Genomic DNA, 21,163 nt, shown 5'->3' with positions numbered 1-21,163 from the left:
ATCATCATTCTGTCTTTCTAGTGTGAACTACCTCCCCCACCTCTCCTCCTGCATCACACATCATCATTCTGCCTTTCTAGTGTGAACTACCTCCCCCATCTCTCCTCCTGCATCACATCATCATTCTGCCTTTCTAGTGTGAACTACCTCCCCCACCTCTCCTCCTGCATCACACATCATCACTACCTCCCCCATCTCTCCTCCTGCATCACATCATCATTCTGTCTTTCTAGTGTGAACTACCTCCCCCACCTCTCCTCCTGCATCACACATCATAATTTTGTCTTTCTAGTGTGAACTACCTCCCCCATCTCTCCTCCTGCATCACACATCATCATTCTGTCTTTCTAGGGTGAACTACCTCCCCCATCTCTCCTCCTGCATCACATCATCATTCTGTCTTTCTAGTGTGAACTACCTCCCCCACCTCTCCTCCTGCATCACACATCATCACTACCTCCCCCATCTCTCCTCCTGCATCACACATCATCATTATGTCTTTCTAGTGTGAACTACCTCCCCCATCTCTCCTCCTGCATCACACATCATCATTATGTCTTTCTAGTGTGAACTACCTCCCCCATCTCTCCTCCTGCATCACACATCATCACTACCTCCCCCATCTCTCCTCCTGCATCACACATAATCATTCTGTCTTTCTAGTGTGAACTACCTCCCCCATCTCTCCTCCTGCATCACATCATCATTCTGTCTTTCTAGTGTGAACTACCTCCCCCATCTCTCCTCCTGCATCACACATCATCACTACCTCCCCCATCTCTCCTCCTGCATCACACATCATCATTCTGTCTTTCTAGTGTGAACTACCTCCCCCATCTCTCCTCCTGCATCACACATCATCATTATGTCTGTCTAGTGTGAACTACCTCCCCAATCGCTCCTCCTGCATCACACATCATTTTGTCTTTCTAGGGTGAACTACCTCCCCCACCTCTCCTCCTGCATCACACATCATCACTACCTCCCCCATCTCTCCTCCTGCATCACATAATCATTATGTCTTTCTAGTGTGACCTTCCTCCCCCACCTCTCCTCCTGCATCACACATCATTTTGTCTTTCTAGTGTGAACTACCTCCCCCACCTCTCCTCCTGCATCACACATCATCACTACCTCCCCCATCTCTCCTCCTGCATCACATCATCATTCTGTCTTTCTAGTGTGAACTACCTCCCCCATCTCTCCTCCTGCATCACACATCATCATTCTGTCTTTCTAGGGTGAACTACCTCCCCCATCTCTCCTCCTGCATCACATCATCATTCTGCCTTTCTAGGGTGAACTACCTCCCCCATCTCTCCTCCTGCATCACACATCATCATTCTGTCTGTCTAGTGTGAACTACCTCCCCAATCTCTCCTCCTGCATCACACATCATTTTGTCTTTCTAGGGTGAACTACCTCCCCCACCTCTCCTCCTGCATCACACATCATCACTACCTCCCCCATCTCTCCTCCTGCATCACATAATCATTATGTCTTTCTAGTGTGACCTTCCTCCCCCACCTCTCCTCCTGCATCACACATCATTTTCTTCATTCATACATTCATTCTTCATTCATTCATTTGCTTTTCTTATTATTGAAAAATACCAACAAATGGACATGATTACAGAGAACAGAGAGGAATGATGGACAGAGAACAGAGAACAGAGAGGAATGAGGGACAGAGAACAGAGAGGAATGAGGGACAGGGAACAGAGAGGAATGAGGGACAGAGAACAGAGAGGAATGAGGGACAGAGAACAGAGAGGAATGAGGGACAGAGAACAGAGAGGAATGAGGGACAGAGAACAGAGAGGAATGAGGGACAGAGAACAGAGAGGAATGAGGGACAGAGAACAGAGAGGAATGAGGGACAGAGAACAGAGAAGAATGAGGGGCAGAGAACAGAGAGGAATGAGGGACAGAGAACAGAGAGGAATGAGGGACAGAGAACAGAGAGGAATGAGGGACAGAGAACAGAGAGGAATGAGGGACATAGAACAGAGAGTAATGAGGGACAGAGAACAGAGAGGAATGAGGGACAGAGAACAGAGAGGAATGAGGGACAGAGAACAGAGAGGAATGAGAGACAGAGAACAGAGAGGAATGAGGGACAGAGAACAGAGAACAGAGAGGAATGAGGGACAGAGAACAGAGAGGAATGAGGGACAGAGAACAGAGAACAGAGAGGAATGAGGGACAGAGAACAGAGAGGAATGAGGGAAAGAGAACAGAGAGGAATGAGGGACAGAGAACAGAGAGGAATGAGGGACAGAGAACAGAGAGGAATGAGGGACAGAGAACAGAGAACAGAGAGGAATGAGGGACAGAGAACAGAGAGGAATGAGGGACAGAGAACAGAGAGGAATGAGGGACAGGGAACAGAGAGGAATGAGGGACAGAGAACAGAGAGGAATGAGGGACAGGGAACAGAGAGGAATGAGGGACAGGGAACAGAGAGGAATGAGGGACAGAGAACAGAGAGGATTGAGGGACAGAGAACAGAGAGGAATGAGGGACAGAGAACAGAGAGGAATGAGGGACAGAGAACAGAGAGTAATGAGGGACAGAGAACAGAGAGGAATGAGGGACAGAGAACAGAGAGGAATGAGGGACAGAGAACAGAGAGGAATGAGGGACAGAGAACAGAGAGGATTGAGGGACAGAGAACAGAGAGGAATGAGGGACAGAGAACAGAGAGGAATGAGGGACAGAGAACAGAGAGGAATGAGGGACAGGGAACAGAGAGGAATGAGGGACAGAGAACAGAGAGGAATGAGGGACAGAGAACAGAGAGGAATGAGGGACAGGGAACAGAGAGGAATGAGGGACAGATAACAGAGAGGAATGAGGGACAGAGAACAGAGAACAGAGAGGAATGAGGGACAGAGAACAGAGAGGAATGAGGGACAGAGAACAGAGAACAGAGAGGAATGAGGGACAGAGAACAGAGAGGAATGAGGGACAGAGAACAGAGAGGAATGAGGGACAGAGAACAGAGAGGAATGAGGGACAGAGAACAGAGAGGAATGAGGGACAGAGAACAGAGAGGAATGAGGGACAGAGTACAGAGAGGACTGAGGGACAGAGAACAGAGAGGAATGAGGGACAGAGAACAGAGAGGAATGAGGGACAGAGAACAGAGAGGAATGAGGGACAGAGAACAGAGAGGAATGAGGGACAGAGAACAGAGAGGAATGAGGGACAGAGAACAGAGAGGAATGAGGGACAGAGAACAGAGAGGAATGAGGGACAGAGAACAGAGAGGAATGAGGGACAGAGAACAGAGAACACAGAGGAATTAGGGACAGAGAACAGAGAACAGAGAGGACTGAGGGACAGAGAACAGAGAGGAATGGGGGACAGAGAACAGAGAGGAATGAGGGACAGAGAACAGAGAACAGAGAGGAATGAGGGACAGAGAACAGAGAGGAATGAGGGACAGAGAACAGAGAACAGAGAGGAATGAGGGACAGAGAACAGAGAGGAATGAGGGACAGAGAACAGAGAGGAATGAGGGACAGAGAACAGAGAGGAATGAGGGACAGAGAACAGAGAGGAATGAGGGACAGAGAACAGAGAGGAATGACGGACAGAGAACAGAGAGGAATGAGGGACAGAGAACAGAGAGGAATGAGGGACAGAGAACAGAGAGGAATGAGGGACAGAGAACAGAGAGGAATGAGGGACAGAGAACAGAGAGAGGAATGAGGGACAGGAACAGAGAGGAATGAGGGACAGAGAACAGAGAGGAATGAGGGACAGAGAACAGAGAGGAATGAGGGGGACAGGGAACAGAGAAGAGAGGAATGAGGGACAGAGAACAGAGAACAGAGAGGAATGAGGGACAGAGAACAGAGAAATGAGAGGAATGAGAGGGGACAGAGAACAGAGAGGAATGAGGGACAGAGAACAGAGAGGAATGAGGGACAGAGAACAGAGAGGAATGAGGGACAGGGAACAGAGAGGAATGAGGGACAGAGAACAGAGAGGAATGAGGGACAGGGAACAGAGAACAGAGAGGAATGAGGAACAGAGAACAGAGAACAGAGAGGAATGAGGGACAGAGAACAGAGAGGAATGAGGGACAGAGAACAGAGAGGAATGAGGGACAGAGAACAGAGAGGAATGAGGGACAGAGAACAGAGAGGAATGAGGGACAGAGAACAGAGAGGAATGAGGGACAGGGAACAGAGAGGAATGAGGGACAGAGAACAGAGAGGAATGAGGGACAGGGAACAGAGAACAGAGAGGAAAGAGGGACAGAGAACAGAGAGGAATGAGGGACAGAGAACAGAGAGGAATGAGGGACAGAGAACAGAGAGGTATGAGGGACAGAGAACAGAGAGGAATGAGGGACAGAGAACAGAGAGGAATGAGGGACAGAGAACAGAGAACAGAGAGGAATGAGGGACAGAGAACAGAGAGGAATGAGGGACAGAGAACAGAGAGGAATGAGGGACAGAGAACAGAGAGGAATGAGGGACAGAGAACAGAGAGGAATGAGGGACAGAGAACAGAGAGGAATGAGGGACAGAGAACAGAGAGGAATGAGGGACAGAGAACAGAGAGGATTGAGGGACAGAGAACAGAGAGGAATGAGGGACAGAGAACAGAGAGGAATGAGGGACAGAGAACAGAGAACAGAGAGGAATGAGGGACAGAGAACAGAGAGGAATGAGGGACAGAGAACAGAGAGGAATGAGGGACAGAGAACAGAGAGGAATGAGGGACAGAGAACAGAGAGGAATGAGGGACAGAACAGAGAGGACTGAGACAGGACAGAAGAACAGAGAGGAATGAGGGACAGAGAACAGAGAGGAATGAGGGACAGAGAACAGAGAGGAATGAGGGACAGAGAACAGAGAGGAATGAGGGACAGAGAACAGAGAGGAATGAGGGACAGAGAACAGAGAACACAGAGGAATTAGGGACAGAGAACAGAGAACAGAGAGGACTGAGGGACAGAGAACAGAGAGGAATGGGGACAGAGAACAGAGAGGAATGAGGGACAGAGAACAGAGAACAGAGAGGAATGAGGGACAGAGAACAGAGAGGAATGAGGGACAGAGAACAGAGAACAGAGAGGAATGAGGGACAGAGAACAGAGAGGAATGAGGGACAGGGAACAGAGAGGAATGAGGGACAGAGAACAGAGAGGAATGAGGGACAGAGAACAGAGAGGAATGAGGGACAGAGAACAGAGAGGAATGAGGACAGAGAACAGAGAGGAATGAGGGACAGAGAACAGAGAGGAATGAGGGACAGAGAACAGAGAGGAATGAGGGACAGAGAACAGAGAGGAATGAGGGACAGAGAACAGAGAGGAATGAGGGACAGAGAACAGAGAGGAATGAGGGACAGAGAACAGAGAGGAATGAGGGACAGAGAACAGAGAGGAATGAGGGACAGGGAACAGAGAGGAATGAGGGACAGAGAACAGAGAACAGAGAGGAACGAGGGACAGAGAACAGAGAACAGAGAGGAATGAGGGACAGAGAACAGAGAGGAATGAGGGACAGAGAACAGAGAGGAATGAGGGACAGAGAACAGAGAGGAATGAGGGACAGAGAACAGAGAGGAATGAGGGACAGAGAACAGAGAGGAATGAGGGGGACAGAGAACAGAGAACAGAGAGGAATGAGAACAGGAACAGAGATGAGGGACAGAGAACAGAGAATGAGGGACAGAGAGGAATGAGGGACAGAGAACAGAGAGGAATGAGGGACAGAGAACAGAGAGGAATGAGGGACAGAGAACAGAGAGGAATGAGGGACAGAGAACAGAGAGGAATGAGGGACAGGGAACAGAGAGGAATGAGGGACAGAGAACAGAGAGGAATGAGGGACAGGACAGAGAGGAATGAACAGAGAACAGAGAGGAAAGAGGGACAGAGAACAGAGAGGAATGAGGGACAGAGAACAGAGAGGAATGAGGGACAGAGAACAGAGAGGTATGAGGGACAGAGAACAGAGAGGAATGAGGGACAGAGAACAGAGAGGAATGAGGGACAGAGAACAGAGAGGAATGAGGGACAGAACAGAGAGGAATGAGGGACAGAGAACAGAGAGGAATGAGGGACAGAGAACAGAGAGGAATGAGGGACAGGGAACAGAGAGGAATGAGGGACAGAGAACAGAGAGGAATGAGGGACAGAGAACAGAGAGGAATGAGGGACAGAACAGAGAACAGAGAGGAATGAGGGACAGAGAACAGAGAGGAATGAGGGACAGAGAACAGAGAGGATTGAGGGACAGAGAACAGAGAGGAATGAGGGACAGAGAACAGAGAACAGAGAGGAATGAGGGACAGAGAACAGAGAGGAATGAGGGACAGAGAACAGAGAGGAATGAGGGACAGAGAACAGAGAGGAATGAGGGACAGGGAACAGAGAGGAATGAGGGACAGAGAACAGAGAGGAATGAGGGACAGAGAACAGAGAACAGAGAGGAATGAGGGACAGAGAACAGAGAGGAATGAGGGACAGAGAACAGAGAGGAATGAGGGACAGAGAACAGAGAGGAATGAGGGACAGAGAACAGAGAGGAATGAGGGACAGAGAACAGAGAGAATGAGGAATGAGGGACAGAGAACAGAGAGGAATGAGGGACAGAGAACAGAGAGGACTGAGGGACAGAGAACAGAGAGGAATGAGGGACAGAGAACAGAGAGGAATGAGGGACAGAGAACAGAGAGGAATGAGGACAGAGAACAGAGAGGAATGAGGGACAGAGAACAGAGAGGAATGAGGGACAGGACAGAGAACAGAGAGGAATGAGGGACAGAGAACAGAGAGGAATGAGGGACAGAGAACAGAGAACACAGAGGAATTAGGGACAGAGAACAGAGAACAGAGAGGACTGAGGGACAGAGAACAGAGAGGAATGGGGGACAGAGAACAGAGAGGAATGAGGGACAGAGAACAGAGAACAGAGAGGAATGAGGGACAGAGAACAGAGAGGAATGAGGGACAGAGAACAGAGAACAGAGAGGAATGAGGGACAGAGAACAGAGAGGAATGAGGGACAGAGCACAGAGAGGAATGAGGGACAGAGAACAGAGAGGAATGAGGGACAGAGAACAGAGAACAGAGAGGAATGAGGGACAGAGAACAGAGAGGAATGAGGGACAGAGAACAGAGAGGAATGAGGGACAGAGAACAGAGAGGAATGAGGGACAGAGAACAGAGAGGAATGAGACAGGACAGGGAACAGAGAGGAATGAGGGACAGAGAACAGAGAGGAATGAGGGACAGGGAACAGAGAACAGAGAGGAATGAGGACAGAGAACAGAGAGGAATGAGGGACAGAGAACAGAGAGGAATGGGGACAGGAACAGAGAGGAATGAACAGAGAGAGAACAGAGAGGAATGAGGGACAGAGAACAGAGAGGAATGAGGGACAGAGAACAGAGAGGAATGAGGACAGAGAACAGAGTAATGAGGGACAGAGAACAGAGAGGAATGAGGGACAGGGAACAGAGAGGAATGAGGGACAGAGAACAGAGAGGAATGAGGGACAGAGAACAGAGAACAGAGAGGAATGAGGGACAGAGAACAGAGAGGAATGAGGGACAGAGAACAGAGAGGAATGAGGGACAGAGAACAGAGAGGAATGAGGACAGAGAACAGAGAACAGAGAGGAATGAGGGACAGAGAACAGAGAGGAATGAGGGACAGGAACAGAGAGGAATGAGGGGGACAGAGAACAGAGAGGAATGAGGGACAGAGAACAGAGAGGAATGAGGGACAGAGAACAGAGAGGAATGAGGGACAGGACAGAGAGGAATGAGGGACAGAGAACAGAGAGGAATGAGGGACAGAGAACAGAGAGGAATGAGGGACAGAGAACAGAGAGGAATGAGGGACAGAGAACAGAGAGGAATGAGGGACAGAGAACAGAGAGGAATGAGGGACAGAGAACAGAGAGGAATGAGGGACAGAGAACAGAGAGGAATGAGGGACAGAGAACAGAGAGGAATGAGGGACAGAGAACAGAGAGGAAGAACAGAGAACAGAGAGGAATTAGGGACAGAGAACAGATGAACAGAGAGAGAGGAATGAGGGACAGAGAACAGAGAGGAATGGGGACAGAGAACAGAGAGGAATGAGGGACAGAGAACAGAGAGGAAGAGGGAACAGAGAGGAATGAGGGACAGAGAACAGAGAGGAATGAGGGACAGAGAACAGAGAACAGAGAGGAATGAGGGACAGAGAACAGAGAGGAATGAGGGACAGAGAACAGAGAGGAATGAGGGACAGAGAACAGAGAGGAATGAGGGACAGAGAACAGAGAACAGAGAGGAATGAGGGACAGAGAACAGAGAGGAATGAGGGACAGAGAACAGAGAGGAATGAGGGACAGAGAACAGAGAGGAATGATGAGGGACAGAGAACAGAGAGGAATGAGGGACAGGGAACAGAGAGGAATGAGGGACAGAGAACAGAGAGGAATGAGGGACAGGGAACAGAGAACAGAGAGGAATGAGGGACAGAGAACAGAGAGGAATGAGGGACAGAGAACAGAGAGGAATGAGGGACAGAGAACAGAGAGGAATGAGGGACAGAGAACAGAGAGGAATGAGGGACAGAGAACAGAGAGGAATGAGGGACAGAGAACAGAGTAATGAGGGACAGAGAACAGAGAGGAATGAGGGACAAAGAACAGAGAGGAATGAGGGACAGAGAACAGAGAGGAATGAGGGACAGAGAACAGAGAACAGAGAGGACTGAGGGACAGAGAACAGAGAGGAATGAGGGACAGGACAGATAACAGAGAACAGAGAGGAATGAGGGACAGAGAACAGAGAACAGAGAGGAATGAGGGACAGAGAACAGAGAGGAATGAGGGACAGAGAACAGAGAGGAATGAGGGACAGGACAGAGAGATGAACAGAGAACAGAGAGGAATGAGGGACAGAGAACAGAGAACAGAGAGGAATGAGGGACAGAGAACAGAGAACAGAGAGGAATGAGGGACAGAGAACAGAGAGGAATGAGGGACAGAGAACAGAGAGGAATGAGGGACAGAGAACAGAGAGGAATGAGGGACAGAGGGAACAGAGAGGAATGAGGGACAGAGAACAGAGAGGAATGAGGGACAGGAATGAGGGACAGAGAACAGAGAGGAATGAGGGACAGAGAACAGAGAGGAATGAGGGACAGAGAACAGAGAGGAATGAGGGACAGAGAACAGAGAGGAATGAGGGACAGAGAACAGAGAGGAATGAGGGACAGAGAACAGAGAGGAATGAACAGAGAGGAATGAGGGACAGAGAACAGAGAGGAATGAGGGACAGAGAACAGAGAGGAATGAGGGACAGAGAACAGAGAGGAATGAGGGACAGAGAACAGAGAGGAATGAGGGACAGAGAGGGACAGAGAACAGAGGAATGAGGGACAGAGAACAGAGAGGAATGAGGGACAGAGGAATGAGGACAGAGAACAGAGACAGGGACAGAGAACAGAGAGGACTGAGGGACAGAGAACAGAGAGGAATGAGGGACAGAGAACAGAGAGGAATGAGGGACAGAGAACAGAGAGGAATGAGGACAGGACAGAGAACAGAGAGGAATGAGGGACAGAGAACAGAGAGGAATGAGGGACAGAGAACAGAGAGGAATGAGGGACAGAGAACAGAGAGGAATGAGGGACAGAGAACAGAGAACACAGAGGAATGAGGGACAGAGAACAGAGAACAGAGAGGACTGAGGGACAGAGAACAGAGAGGAATGGGGACAGAGAACAGAGAGGAATGAGGGAGGGACAGAGAACAGAGAACAGAGAGGAATGAGGGACAGAGAACAGAGAGGAATGAGGGACAGAGAACAGAGAACAGAGAGGAATGAGGGACAGAGAACAGAGAGGAATGAGGGACAGAGCACAGAGAGGAATGAGGGACAGAGAACAGAGAGGAATGAGGGACAGAGAACAGAGAGGAATGAGGGACAGAGAACAGAGAGGGAACAGAACAGAGAGGAATGAGGGACAGAGAACAGAGAGGAATGAGGGACAGGGAACAGAGAACAGAGAGGAATGAGGGACAGAGAACAGAGAGGAATGAGGGACAGGGAACAGAGAGGAATGAGGGACAGAGAACAGAGAGGAATGAGGGACAGAGAACAGAGAGGTATGAGGGACAGAGAACAGAGAGGAATGAGGGACAGAGAACAGAGAGGAATGAGGGACAGAGAACAGAGTAATGAGGGACAGAGAACAGAGAGGAATGAGGGACAAAGAACAGAGAGGAATGAGGGACAGAGAACAGAGAGGAATGAGGGACAGAGAACAGAGAACAGAGAGGACTGAGGGACAGAGAACAGAGAGGAATGAGGGACAGATAACAGAGAACAGAGAGGAATGAGGGACAGAGAACAGAGAGGAATGAGGGACAGAGAACAGAGAGGAATGAGGGACAGAGAACAGAGAGGAATGAGGGACAGAGAACAGAGAGGAATGAGGGACAGAGAACAGAGAGGAATGAGGGACAGAGTACAGAGAGGACTGAGGGACAGAGAACAGAGAGGAATGAGGGACAGAGAACAGAGAGGAATGAGGGACAGAGAACAGAGAGGAATGAGGGACAGAGAACAGAGAGGAATGAGGGACAGAGAACAGAGAGGAATGAGGGACAGAGAACAGAGAGGAATGAGGGACAGAGAACAGAGAGGAATGAGGGACAGAGAACAGAGAACACAGAGGAATTAGGGACAGAGAACAGAGAACAGAGAGGACTGAGGGACAGAGAACAGAGAGGAATGGGGGACAGAGAACAGAGAGGAATGAGGGACAGAGAACAGAGAACAGAGAGGAATGAGGGACAGAGAACAGAGAGGAATGAGGGACAGAGAACAGAGAACAGAGAGGAATGAGGGACAGAGAACAGAGAGGAATGAGGGACAGAGCACAGAGAGGAATGAGGGACAGAGAACAGAGAGGAATGAGGGACAGAGAACAGAGAACAGAGAGGAATGAGGGACAGAGAACAGAGAGGAATGAGGGACAGAGAACAGAGAGGAATGAGGGACAGAGAACAGAGAGGAATGAGGGACAGAGAACAGAGAGGAATGAGGGACAGGGAACAGAGAGGAATGAGGGACAGAGAACAGAGAGGAATGAGGGACAGGGAACAGAGAACAGAGAGGAATGAGGGACAGAGAACAGAGAGGTATGAGGGACAGAGAACAGAGAGGAATGAGGGACAGAGAACAGAGAGGTATGAGGGACAGAGAACAGAGAGGAATGAGGGACAGAGAACAGAGAGGAATGAGGGACAGAGAACAGAGTAATGAGGGACAGAGAACAGAGAGGAATGAGGGACAAAGAACAGAGAGGAATGAGGGACAGAGAACAGAGAGGAATGAGGGACAGAGAACAGAGAACAGAGAGGACTGAGGGACAGAGAACAGAGAGGAATGAGGGACAGATAACAGAGAACAGAGAGGAATGAGGTACAGAGAACAGAGAACAGAGAGGAATGAGGGACAGAGAACAGAGAGGAATGAGGGACAGGGAACAGAGAGGAATGAGGGACAGAGAACAGAGAACAGAGAGGAATGAGGGACAGAGAACAGAGAACAGAGAGGAATGAGGGACAGAGAACAGAGAACAGAGAGGAATGAGGGACAGAGAACAGAGAGGAATGAGGGACAGAGAACAGAGAGGAATGAGGGACAGAGAACAGAGAGGAATGAGGGACAGGGAACAGAGAGGAATGAGGGACAGAGAACAGAGAGGAATGAGGGACAGGGAACAGAGAACAGAGAGGAATGAGGGACAGAGCACAGAGAGGAATGAGGGACAGAGAACAGAGAGGAATGAGGGACAGAGAACAGAGAACAGAGAGGAATGAGGGACAGAGAACAGAGAGGAATGAGGGACAGAGAACAGAGAGGAATGAGGGACAGAGAACAGAGAGGAATGAGGGACAGAGAACAGAGAGGAATGAGGGACAGGGAACAGAGAGGAATGAGGGACAGGGAACAGAGAACAGAGAGGAATGAGGGACAGAGAACAGAGAGGAATGAGGGACAGAGAACAGAGAGGTATGAGGGACAGAGAACAGAGAGGAATGAGGGACAGAGAACAGAGAGGAATGAGGGACAGAGAACAGAGTAATGAGGGACAGAGAACAGAGAGGAATGAGGGACAGAGAACAGAGAGGAATGAGGGACAGAGAACAGAGAGGAATGAGGGACAGAGAACAGAGAACAGAGAGGACTGAGGGACAGAGAACAGAGAGGAATGAGGGACAGATAACAGAGAACAGAGAGGAATGAGGTACAGAGAACAGAGAACAGAGAGGAATGAGGGACAGAGAACAGAGAGGAATGAGGGACAGGGAACAGAGAGGAATGAGGGACAGAGAACAGAGAACAGAGAGGAATGAGGGACAGAGAACAGAGAACAGAGAGGAATGAGGGACAGAGAACAGAGAACAGAGAGGAATGAGGGACAGAGAACAGAGAGGAATGAGGGACAGAGAACAGAGAGGAATGAGGGACAGAGAACAGAGAGGAATGAGGGACAGGGAACAGAGAGGAATGAGGGACAGAGAACAGAGAGGAATGAGGGACAGGGAACAGAGAACAGAGAGGAATGAGGGACAGAGCACAGAGAGGAATGAGGGACAGAGAACAGAGAACACAGAGGAATGAGGGACAGAGCACAGAGAGGAATGAGGGACAGGGAACAGAGAACAGAGAGGAATGAGGGACAGAGAACAGAGAGGAATGAGGGACAGAGAACAGAGAACAGAGAGGAATGAGGGACAGAGAACAGAGAGGAATGAGGGACAGAGAACAGAGAGGAATGAGGGACAGAGAACAGAGAGGAATGAGGGACAGAGGACAGAGAGGAATGAGGGACAGGGAACAGAGAGGAATGAGGGACAGAGAACAGAGAGGAATGAGGGACAGGGAACAGAGAACAGAGAGGAATGAGGGACAGAGAACAGAGAGGAATGAGGGACAGAGAACAGAGAGGAATGAGGGACAGAGAACAGAGAGGTATGAGGGACAGAGAACAGAGAGGAATGAGGGACAGAGAACAGAGAGGAATGAGGGACAGAGAACAGAGTAATGAGGGACAGAGAACAGAGAGGAATGAGGGACAGAGAACAGAGAGGAATGAGGGACAGGGAACAGAGAGGAATGAGGGACAGAGAACAGAGAACAGAGAGGACTGAGGGACAGAGAACAGAGAGGAATGAGGGACAGATAACAGAGAACAGAGAGGAATGAGGGACAGAGAACAGAGAGGAATGAGGGACAGGGAACAGAGAGGAATGAGGGACAGAGAACAGAGAGGAATGAGGGACAGGGAACAGAGAGGAATGAGGGACAGAGAACAGAGAGGAATGAGGGACAGAGAACAGAGAGGAATGAGGGACAGAGAACAGAGAGGAATGAGGGACAGAGAACAGAGAGGAATGAGGGACAGAGAACAGAGAGTAATGAGGGACAGAGAACAGAGAGGAATGAGGGACAGAGAACAGAGAACAGAGAGGAATGAGGGACAGAGAACAGAGAACAGAGAGGACTGAGGGACAGAGAACAGAGAACAGAGAGGAATGATGGCCAAGAACAGAGAGGATTGAGGGACAGAGAACAGAGAGGAATGAGGGACAGAGAACAGAGAGGAATGAGGGACAGAGAACAGAGAGGATTGAGGGACAGAGAACAGAGAGGAATGAGGGACAGAGAACAGAGAGGAATGAGGGACAGAGAACAGAGAGGAATGAGGGACAGGGAACAGAGAGGAATGAGGGACAGAGAACAGAGAGGATTGAGGGACAGAGAACAGAGAGGAATGAGGGACAGGGAACAGAGAGGAATGAGGGACAGAGAACAGAGAGGAATGAGGGACAGAGAACAGAGAGGAATGAGGGACAGAGAACAGAGAGGATCGAGGGACAGAGAACAGAGAGGAATGAGGGACAGAGAACAGAGAGGAATGATGGACAGAGAACAGAGAACAGAGAGGAATGAGGGACAGAGAACAGAGAACAGAGAGGAATGAGGGACAGAGAACAGAGAGGAATGAGGGACAGAGAACAGAGAGGAATGAGGGACAGAGAACAGAGAGGAATGAGGGACAGAGAACAGAGAGGAATGAGGGACAGAGAACAGAGAGGAATGAGGGACAGGGAACAGAGAGGAATGAGGGACAGAGAACAGAGAGGAATGAGGGACAGAGAACAGAGAGGAATGAGGGACAGAGAACAGAGAGGAATGAGGGACAGAGAACAGAGAGGCATGAGGGACAGGGAACAGAGAGGAATGAGGGACAGAGAACAGAGAGGAATGAGGGACAGAGAACAGAGAGGAATGAGGGACAGAGAACAGAGAGGAATGAGGGACAGAGAACAGAGAGGCATGAGGGACAGGGAACAGAGAGGAATGAGGGACAGAGAACAGAGAGGAATGAGGGACAGGGAACAGAGAACAGAGAGGAATGAGGGACAGAGAACAGAGAGGAATGAGGGACAGAGAACAGAGAGGAATGAGGGACAGAGAACAGAGAGGTATGAGGGACAGAGAACAGAGAGGAATGAGGGACAGAGAACAGAGTAATGAGGGACAGAGAACAGAGAGGAATGAGGGACAGAGAACAGAGAGGAATGAGGGACAGAGAACAGAGAGGAATGAGGGACAGAGAACAGAGAACAGAGAGGACTGAGGGACAGAGAACAGAGAGGAATGAGGGACAGATAACAGAGAACAGAGAGGAATGAGGGACAGAGAACAGAGAACAGAGAGGAATGAGGGACAGAGAACAGAGAGGAATGAGGGACAGGGAACAGAGAGGAATGAGGGACAGAGAACAGAGAGGAATGAGGGACAGGGAACAGAGAGGAATGAGGGACAGAGAACAGAGAGGAATGAGGGACAGGGAACAGAGAATAATGAGAGACAGAGAACAGAGAGGAATGAGGGACAGAGAACAGAGAACAGAGAGGAATGAGGGACAGAGAACAGAGAACAGAGAGGACTGAGGGACAGAGAACAGAGAGGAATGAGGGACAGAGAACAGAGAGGAATGAGGGACAGGGAACAGAGAGGAATGAGGGACAGGGAACAGAGAGGAATGAGGGACAGAGAACAGAGAGGAATGAGGGACAGAGAACAGAGAGGAATGAGGGACAGAGAACAGAGAGGAATGAGGGACAGAGAACAGAGAACAGAGAGGAATGAGGGACAGAGAACAGAGAACAGAGAGGACTGAGGGACAGAGAACAGAGAGGAATGAGGGACAGAGAACAGAGAGGAATGAGGGACAGGAACAGAGAGGAATGAGGGACAGGAACAGAGAGGAATGAGGGACAGAGAACAGAGAGGAATGAGGGACAGAGAACAGAGAGGAATGAGGGACAGAGAACAGAGAGGAATGAGGGACAGGGAACAGAGAGGAATGAGGGACAGAGAACAGAGAGGAATGAGGGACAGGGAACAGAGAACAGAGAGGAATGAGGGACAGAGAACAGAGAGGAATGAGGGATGGGGAACAGAGAGGAATGAGGGACAGAGAACAGAGAGGTATGAGGGACAGAGAACAGAGAGGAATGAGGGACAGAGAACAGAGAGGAATGAGGGACAGAGAACAGAGTAATGAGGGACAGAGAACAGAGAGGAATGAGGGACAGAGAACAGAGAGGAATGAGGGACAGAGAACAGAGAGGAATGAGGGACAGAGAACAGAGAACAGAGAGGACTGAGGGACAGAGAACAGAGAGGAATGAGGGACAGAGAACAGAGAACAGAGAGGAATGAGGGACAGAGAACAGAGAGGAATGAGGGACAGGGAACAGAGAGGAATGAGGGACAGAGAACAGAGAGGAATGAGGGACAGAGAACAGAGAGGATTGAGGGCCAGAGAACAGAGAGGAATGAGGGACTGAGAACAGAGAGGAATGAGGGACAGAGAACAGAGAGGAATGAGGGACAGAGAACAGAGAGGATTGAGGGACAGAGAACAGAGAGGAATGAGGGACAGAGAACAGAGAGGAATGAGGGACAGGGAACAGAGAGGAATGAGGGACAGAGAACAGAGAGGATTGAGGGACAGAGAACAGAGAGGAATGAGGGACAGGGAACAGAGAGGAATGAGGGACAGAGAACAGAGAGGAATGAGGGACAGAGAACAGAGAGGATTGAGGGACAGAGAACAGAGAGGAATGAGGGACAGAGAACAGAGAGGAATGATGGACAGAGAACAGAGAACAGAGAGGAATGAGGGACAGAGAACAGAGAACAGAGAGGAATGAGGGACAGAGAACAGAGAGGAATGAGGGACAGAGAACAGAGAGGAATGAGGGACAGAGAACAGAGTAATGAGGGACAGAGAACAGAGAGGAATGAGGGACAGAGAACAGAGAGGAATGAGGGACAGAGAACAGAGAGGAATGAGGGACAGACAACAGAGAACAGAGAGGACTGAGGGACAGAGAACAGAGAGGAATGAGGGACAGAGAACAGAGAACAGAGAGGAATGAGGGACAGAGAACAGAGAGGAATGAGGGACAGGGAACAGAGAGGAATGAGGGGCAGAGAACAGAGAGGAATGAGGGACAGAGAACAGAGAGGAATGAGGGACAGAGAACAGAGAGGAATGAGGGACAGAGAACAGAGAGGAATGAGGGACAGGGAACAGAGAGGAATGAGGGACAGAGAACAGAGAGGAATGAGGGACAGGGAACAGAGAACAGAGAGGAATGAGGGACAGAGAACAGAGAGGAATGAGGGACGGAGAACAGAGAGGAATGAGGGACAGAGAACAGAGAGGTATGAGGGACAGAGAACAGAGAGGAATGAGGGACAGAGAACAGAGAGGAATGAGGGACAGAGAACAGAGTAATGAGGGACAGAGAACAGAGAGGAATGAGGGACAGAGAACAGAGAGGAATGAGGGACAGAGAACAGAGAGGAATGAGGGACAGAGAACAGAGAACAGAGAGGACTGAGGGACAGAGAACAGAGAGGAATGAGGGACAGAGAACAGAGAACAGAGAGGAATGAGGGACAGAGAACAGAGAGGAATGAGGGACAGGGAACAGAGAGGAATGAGGGACAGGGAACAGAGAGGAATGAGGGACAGAGAACAGAGAGGATTGAGGGCCAGAGAACAGAGAGGAATGAGGGACTGAGAACAGAGAGGAATGAGGGACAGAGAACAGAGAGGAATGAGGGACAGAGAACAGAGAGGATTGAGGGACAGAGAACAGAGAGGAATGAGGGACAGAGAACAGAGAGGAATGAGGGACAGGGAACAGAGAGGAATGAGGGACAGAGAACAGAGAGGATTGAGGGACAGAGAACAGAGAGGAATGAGGGACAGGGAACAGAGAGGAATGAGGGACAGAGAACAGAGAGGAATGAGGGACAGAGAACAGAGAGGATTGAGGGACAGAGAACAGAGAGGAATGAGGGACAGAGAACAGAGAGGAATGATGGACAGAGAACAGAGAACAGAGAGGAATGAGGGACAGAGAACAGAGAACAGAGAGGAATGAGGGACAGAGAACAGAGAGGAATGAGGGACAGAGAACAGAGAGGAATGAGGGACAGAGAACAGAGTAATGAGGGACAGAGAACAGAGAGGAATGAGGGACAGAGAACAGAGAGGAATGAGGGACAGAGAACAGAGAGGAATGAGGGACAGACAACAGAGAACAGAGAGGACTGAGGGACAGAGAACAGAGAGGAATGAGGGACAGAGAACAGAGAACAGAGAGGAATGAGGGACAGAGAACAGAGAGGAATGAGGGACAGGGAACAGAGAGGAATGAGGGACAGAGAACAGAGAGGAATGAGGGACAGAGAACAGAGAGGCTTGAGGGCCAGAGAACAGAGAGGAATGAGGGACATAGAACAGAGAGGAATGAGGGACAGAGAACAGAGAGGATTGAGGGACAGAGAACAGAGAGGAATGAGGGACAGAGAACAGAGAGGAATGAGGGACAGGGAACAGAGAGGAATGAGGGACAGAGAACAGAGAGGATTGAGGGACAGAGAACAGAGAGGAATGAGGGACAGGGAACAGAGAGGAATGAGGGACAGAGAACAGAGAGGAATGAGGGACAGAGAACAGAGAGGATTGAGGGACAGAGAACAGAGAGGAATGAGGGACAGAGAACAGAGAGGAATGATGGACAGAGAACAGAGAACAGAGAGGAATGAGGGACAGAGAACAGAGAACAGAGAGGAATGAGGGACAGAGAACAGAGAGGAATGAGGGACAGAGAACAGAGAGGAATGAGGGACAGAGAACAGAGTAATGAGGGACAGAGAACAGAGAGGAATGAGGGACAGAGAACAGAGAGGAATGAGGGACAGAGAACAGAGAGGAATGAGGGACAGACAACAGAGAACAGAGAGGACTGAGGGACAGAGAACAGAGAGGAATGAGGGACAGAGAACAGAGAACAGAGAGGAATGAGGGACAGAGAACAGAGAGGAATGAGGGACAGGGAACAGAGAGGAATGAGGGACAGAGAACAGAGAGGAATGAGGGACAGAGAACAGAGAGGCTTGAGGGCCAGAGAACAGAGAGGAATGAGGGACATAGAACAGAGAGGAATGAGGGACAGAGAACAGAGAGGAATGAGGGACAGAGAACAGAGAGGATTGGGGGACAGAGAACAGAGAGGAATGAGGGACAGAGAACAGAGAGGAATGAGGGACAGGGAACAGAGAGGAATGAGGGACAGAGAACAGAGAGGATTGAGGGACAGAGAACAGAGAGGAATGAGGGACAGGGAACAGAGAGGAATGAGGGACAGAGAACAGAGAGGAATGAGGGACAGAGAACAGAGAGGATTGAGGGACAGAGAACAGAGAGGAATGAGGGACAGAGAACAGAGAGGAATGATGGACAGAGAACAGAGAACAGAGAGGAATGAGGGACAGAGAACAGAGAACAGAGAGGAATGAGGGACAGAGAACAGAGAGGAATGAGGGACAGAGAACAGAGAGGAATGAGGGACAGAGAACAGAGAGGAATGAGGGACAGAGAACAGAAAGGAATGAGGGACAGAGAACAGAGAGGAATGAGGGACAGGGAACAGAGAGGAATGAGGGACAGGGAATAGTTATCATTTTGAAATGAATAACATAAGGAAAATGTTCAGAACCTGAAATATTTAAGAGCTGTGTTCATCCTAAAATCTCCACACTATGGTGAGGAGGAGATCTGATAGAAGACACTATGGTGAGGAGGAGATCTGATAGAAGACACTATGGTGAGGAGGAGATCTGATAGAAGACACTATGGTGAGGAGGAGATCTGATAGAAGACACTATGGTGAGGAGGAGATCTGATAGAAGACACTATGGTGAGGAGGAGATCTGATAGAAGACACTATGGTGAGGAGGAGATCTGATAGAAGACATTATGGTGAGGAGGAGATCTGATAGAAGACACTATGGTGAGGAGGAGATCTGATAGAAGACACTATGGTGAGGAGGAGATCTGATAGAAGACACTATGGTGAGGAGGAGATCTGATAGAAGAGGTTGGACGGGATGTCTCAGAGGAGAGGGGAGGTTGGACGGGATGTCTCAGAGAAAAGGGGAGGTTGGATGGATGTCTCAGAGAAAAGGGGAGGTTGGATGGGATGTCTCTTGGGAGAGGGGAGGTTGGATGGGATGTCTCAGAGGAGAGGGGAGGTTGGATGGGATATCTCTTGGGAGAGGTGAGGTTGGTTGGATGTCTCAGAGGAGAGGGGAGGTTGGATGGGATGTCTCAGGGGAGAGAGGAGGTTGGATAGGATGTCTCTTTGGAGAGGGGAGGTTGGTTGGGGTGTCTCTTTGGAGAGGGGAGGTTGGTTGGGATATCTCTTGGGAGAGGTGAGGTTGGTTGGATGTCTCAGAGGAGAGGGGAGGTTGGATGGGATGTCTCAGAGGAGAGAGGAGGTTGGATAGGATGTCTCTTGGGAGAGGGGAGGTTGGTTGGGGTGTCTCTTTGGAGAGGGGAGGTTGGTTGGGATATCTCTTGGGAGAGGTGAGGTTGGTTGGATGTCTCAGAGGAGAGGGGAGGTTGGATGGGATGTCTCAGAGGAGAGGGGAGGTTGGTTGGGATGTCTCAGAGGAGAGGGGAGGTTGGTTGGGATGTCTCAGAGGAGAGGGGAGGTTGGTTGGGATGTCTCAGAGGAGAGGGGAGGTTGGTTGCGATGTCTCAGAGGAGAGGGGAGGTTGGTTGGGATGTCTCAGAGGAGATTGAAGGTTGGACGGGATGTCTCAGAGGAGATTGGACGGAATGCCCTGACAGTGTTGTTAGCTTTACATCTAAATTACTAATCAATGCAGGAGAACAGAGAGACGAGGATGGAGGAACGGGGCACACAACTGTTTATAAGACACCCAGCTATTCATTCAATCAATTATTCATTAATTAATTCATTGATTTGTTTGTTTGTTCACTCCTCCCTCCCCCAGTCCCTCCCTTCTTTCCTTTCTTCTCTCCCTCCCTGCCCCCTGCCCTCTCTCCCCCTCCCTCCCCCTCCCGCCCTGCCCCCCCCCCCCTCCTTCCCTCCCCCTCCCTCCCTCCCTGCCCCCCCCTCCTCCTTCCCTCCCCCTCCCCCTCCTTCCCTCTGTATTATGTCTTACCCTCTGGAAGTCACAGTGTGGGTTGAGGCAGGTAACAGGTTTACAGATGGTGATGTCACCATAGCATGTACACTCCTGACAGGAGTCTGGTCTCCACGACGTGTTGTTCTGTGAACAAAAACAACAACATTCGTGAGTCCATAAAGTCCATTGTTGTGAAAAGCATTGTCGTGAGGAGTTACTGACAATGCAGTGTTTCAACTTATTCAAGTTCCCACAGAGGAGGTTATTTTACTGTGTTTCCAAGACAAAAACCATTAAAAACAAAACAGAGGCAGTTAGTTGAATAAAAAGCAGGTCAGGTTGAATTATAATTATAATATCAAACACAGACGGCAGGTTGATATTTGCGTTTCAACAGGGATTGAAGACAGCTATCGTACAGTCACGTCTGCTGTCAGACACTTCCCTGTGTCTTTGTCTTATTGTGACACTTACAAACACAATCGCAGCCCGACAACGTCCTGAATTAATACATCTGAAAGTGGGGCTGTTGTTTCCGAAATAAAGAGACTAAAGGCCCCCTTTGATTCTTCTGAGAAAGCAGAGTGGTTGGA

The 21,163-nt window shown here is 49.8% G+C and overlaps 1 protein-coding gene across 1 annotated transcript in view; it reads right to left on the bottom strand.

The window, feature by feature from the left end:
• Window positions 1–21,163, bottom strand: part of LOC115122266 (extracellular matrix organizing protein FRAS1-like) — a 523,719-nt gene that overhangs the window by 366,589 nt on the left and 135,967 nt on the right. The window contains 1 exon segment of the mRNA XM_065027018.1: window positions 20,607–20,714. Within this exon segment, the coding sequence (XP_064883090.1) occupies window positions 20,607–20,714 (108 nt within the window).

Source organism: Oncorhynchus nerka, linkage group LG13, assembly GCF_034236695.1.
Source record: "Oncorhynchus nerka isolate Pitt River linkage group LG13, Oner_Uvic_2.0, whole genome shotgun sequence".
Lineage (NCBI taxonomy): Eukaryota > Metazoa > Chordata > Actinopteri > Salmoniformes > Salmonidae > Oncorhynchus > Oncorhynchus nerka.
Note: the sequence above shows the minus strand (reverse complement) of the source record. Positions and strands in the feature narration are given on the sequence as shown.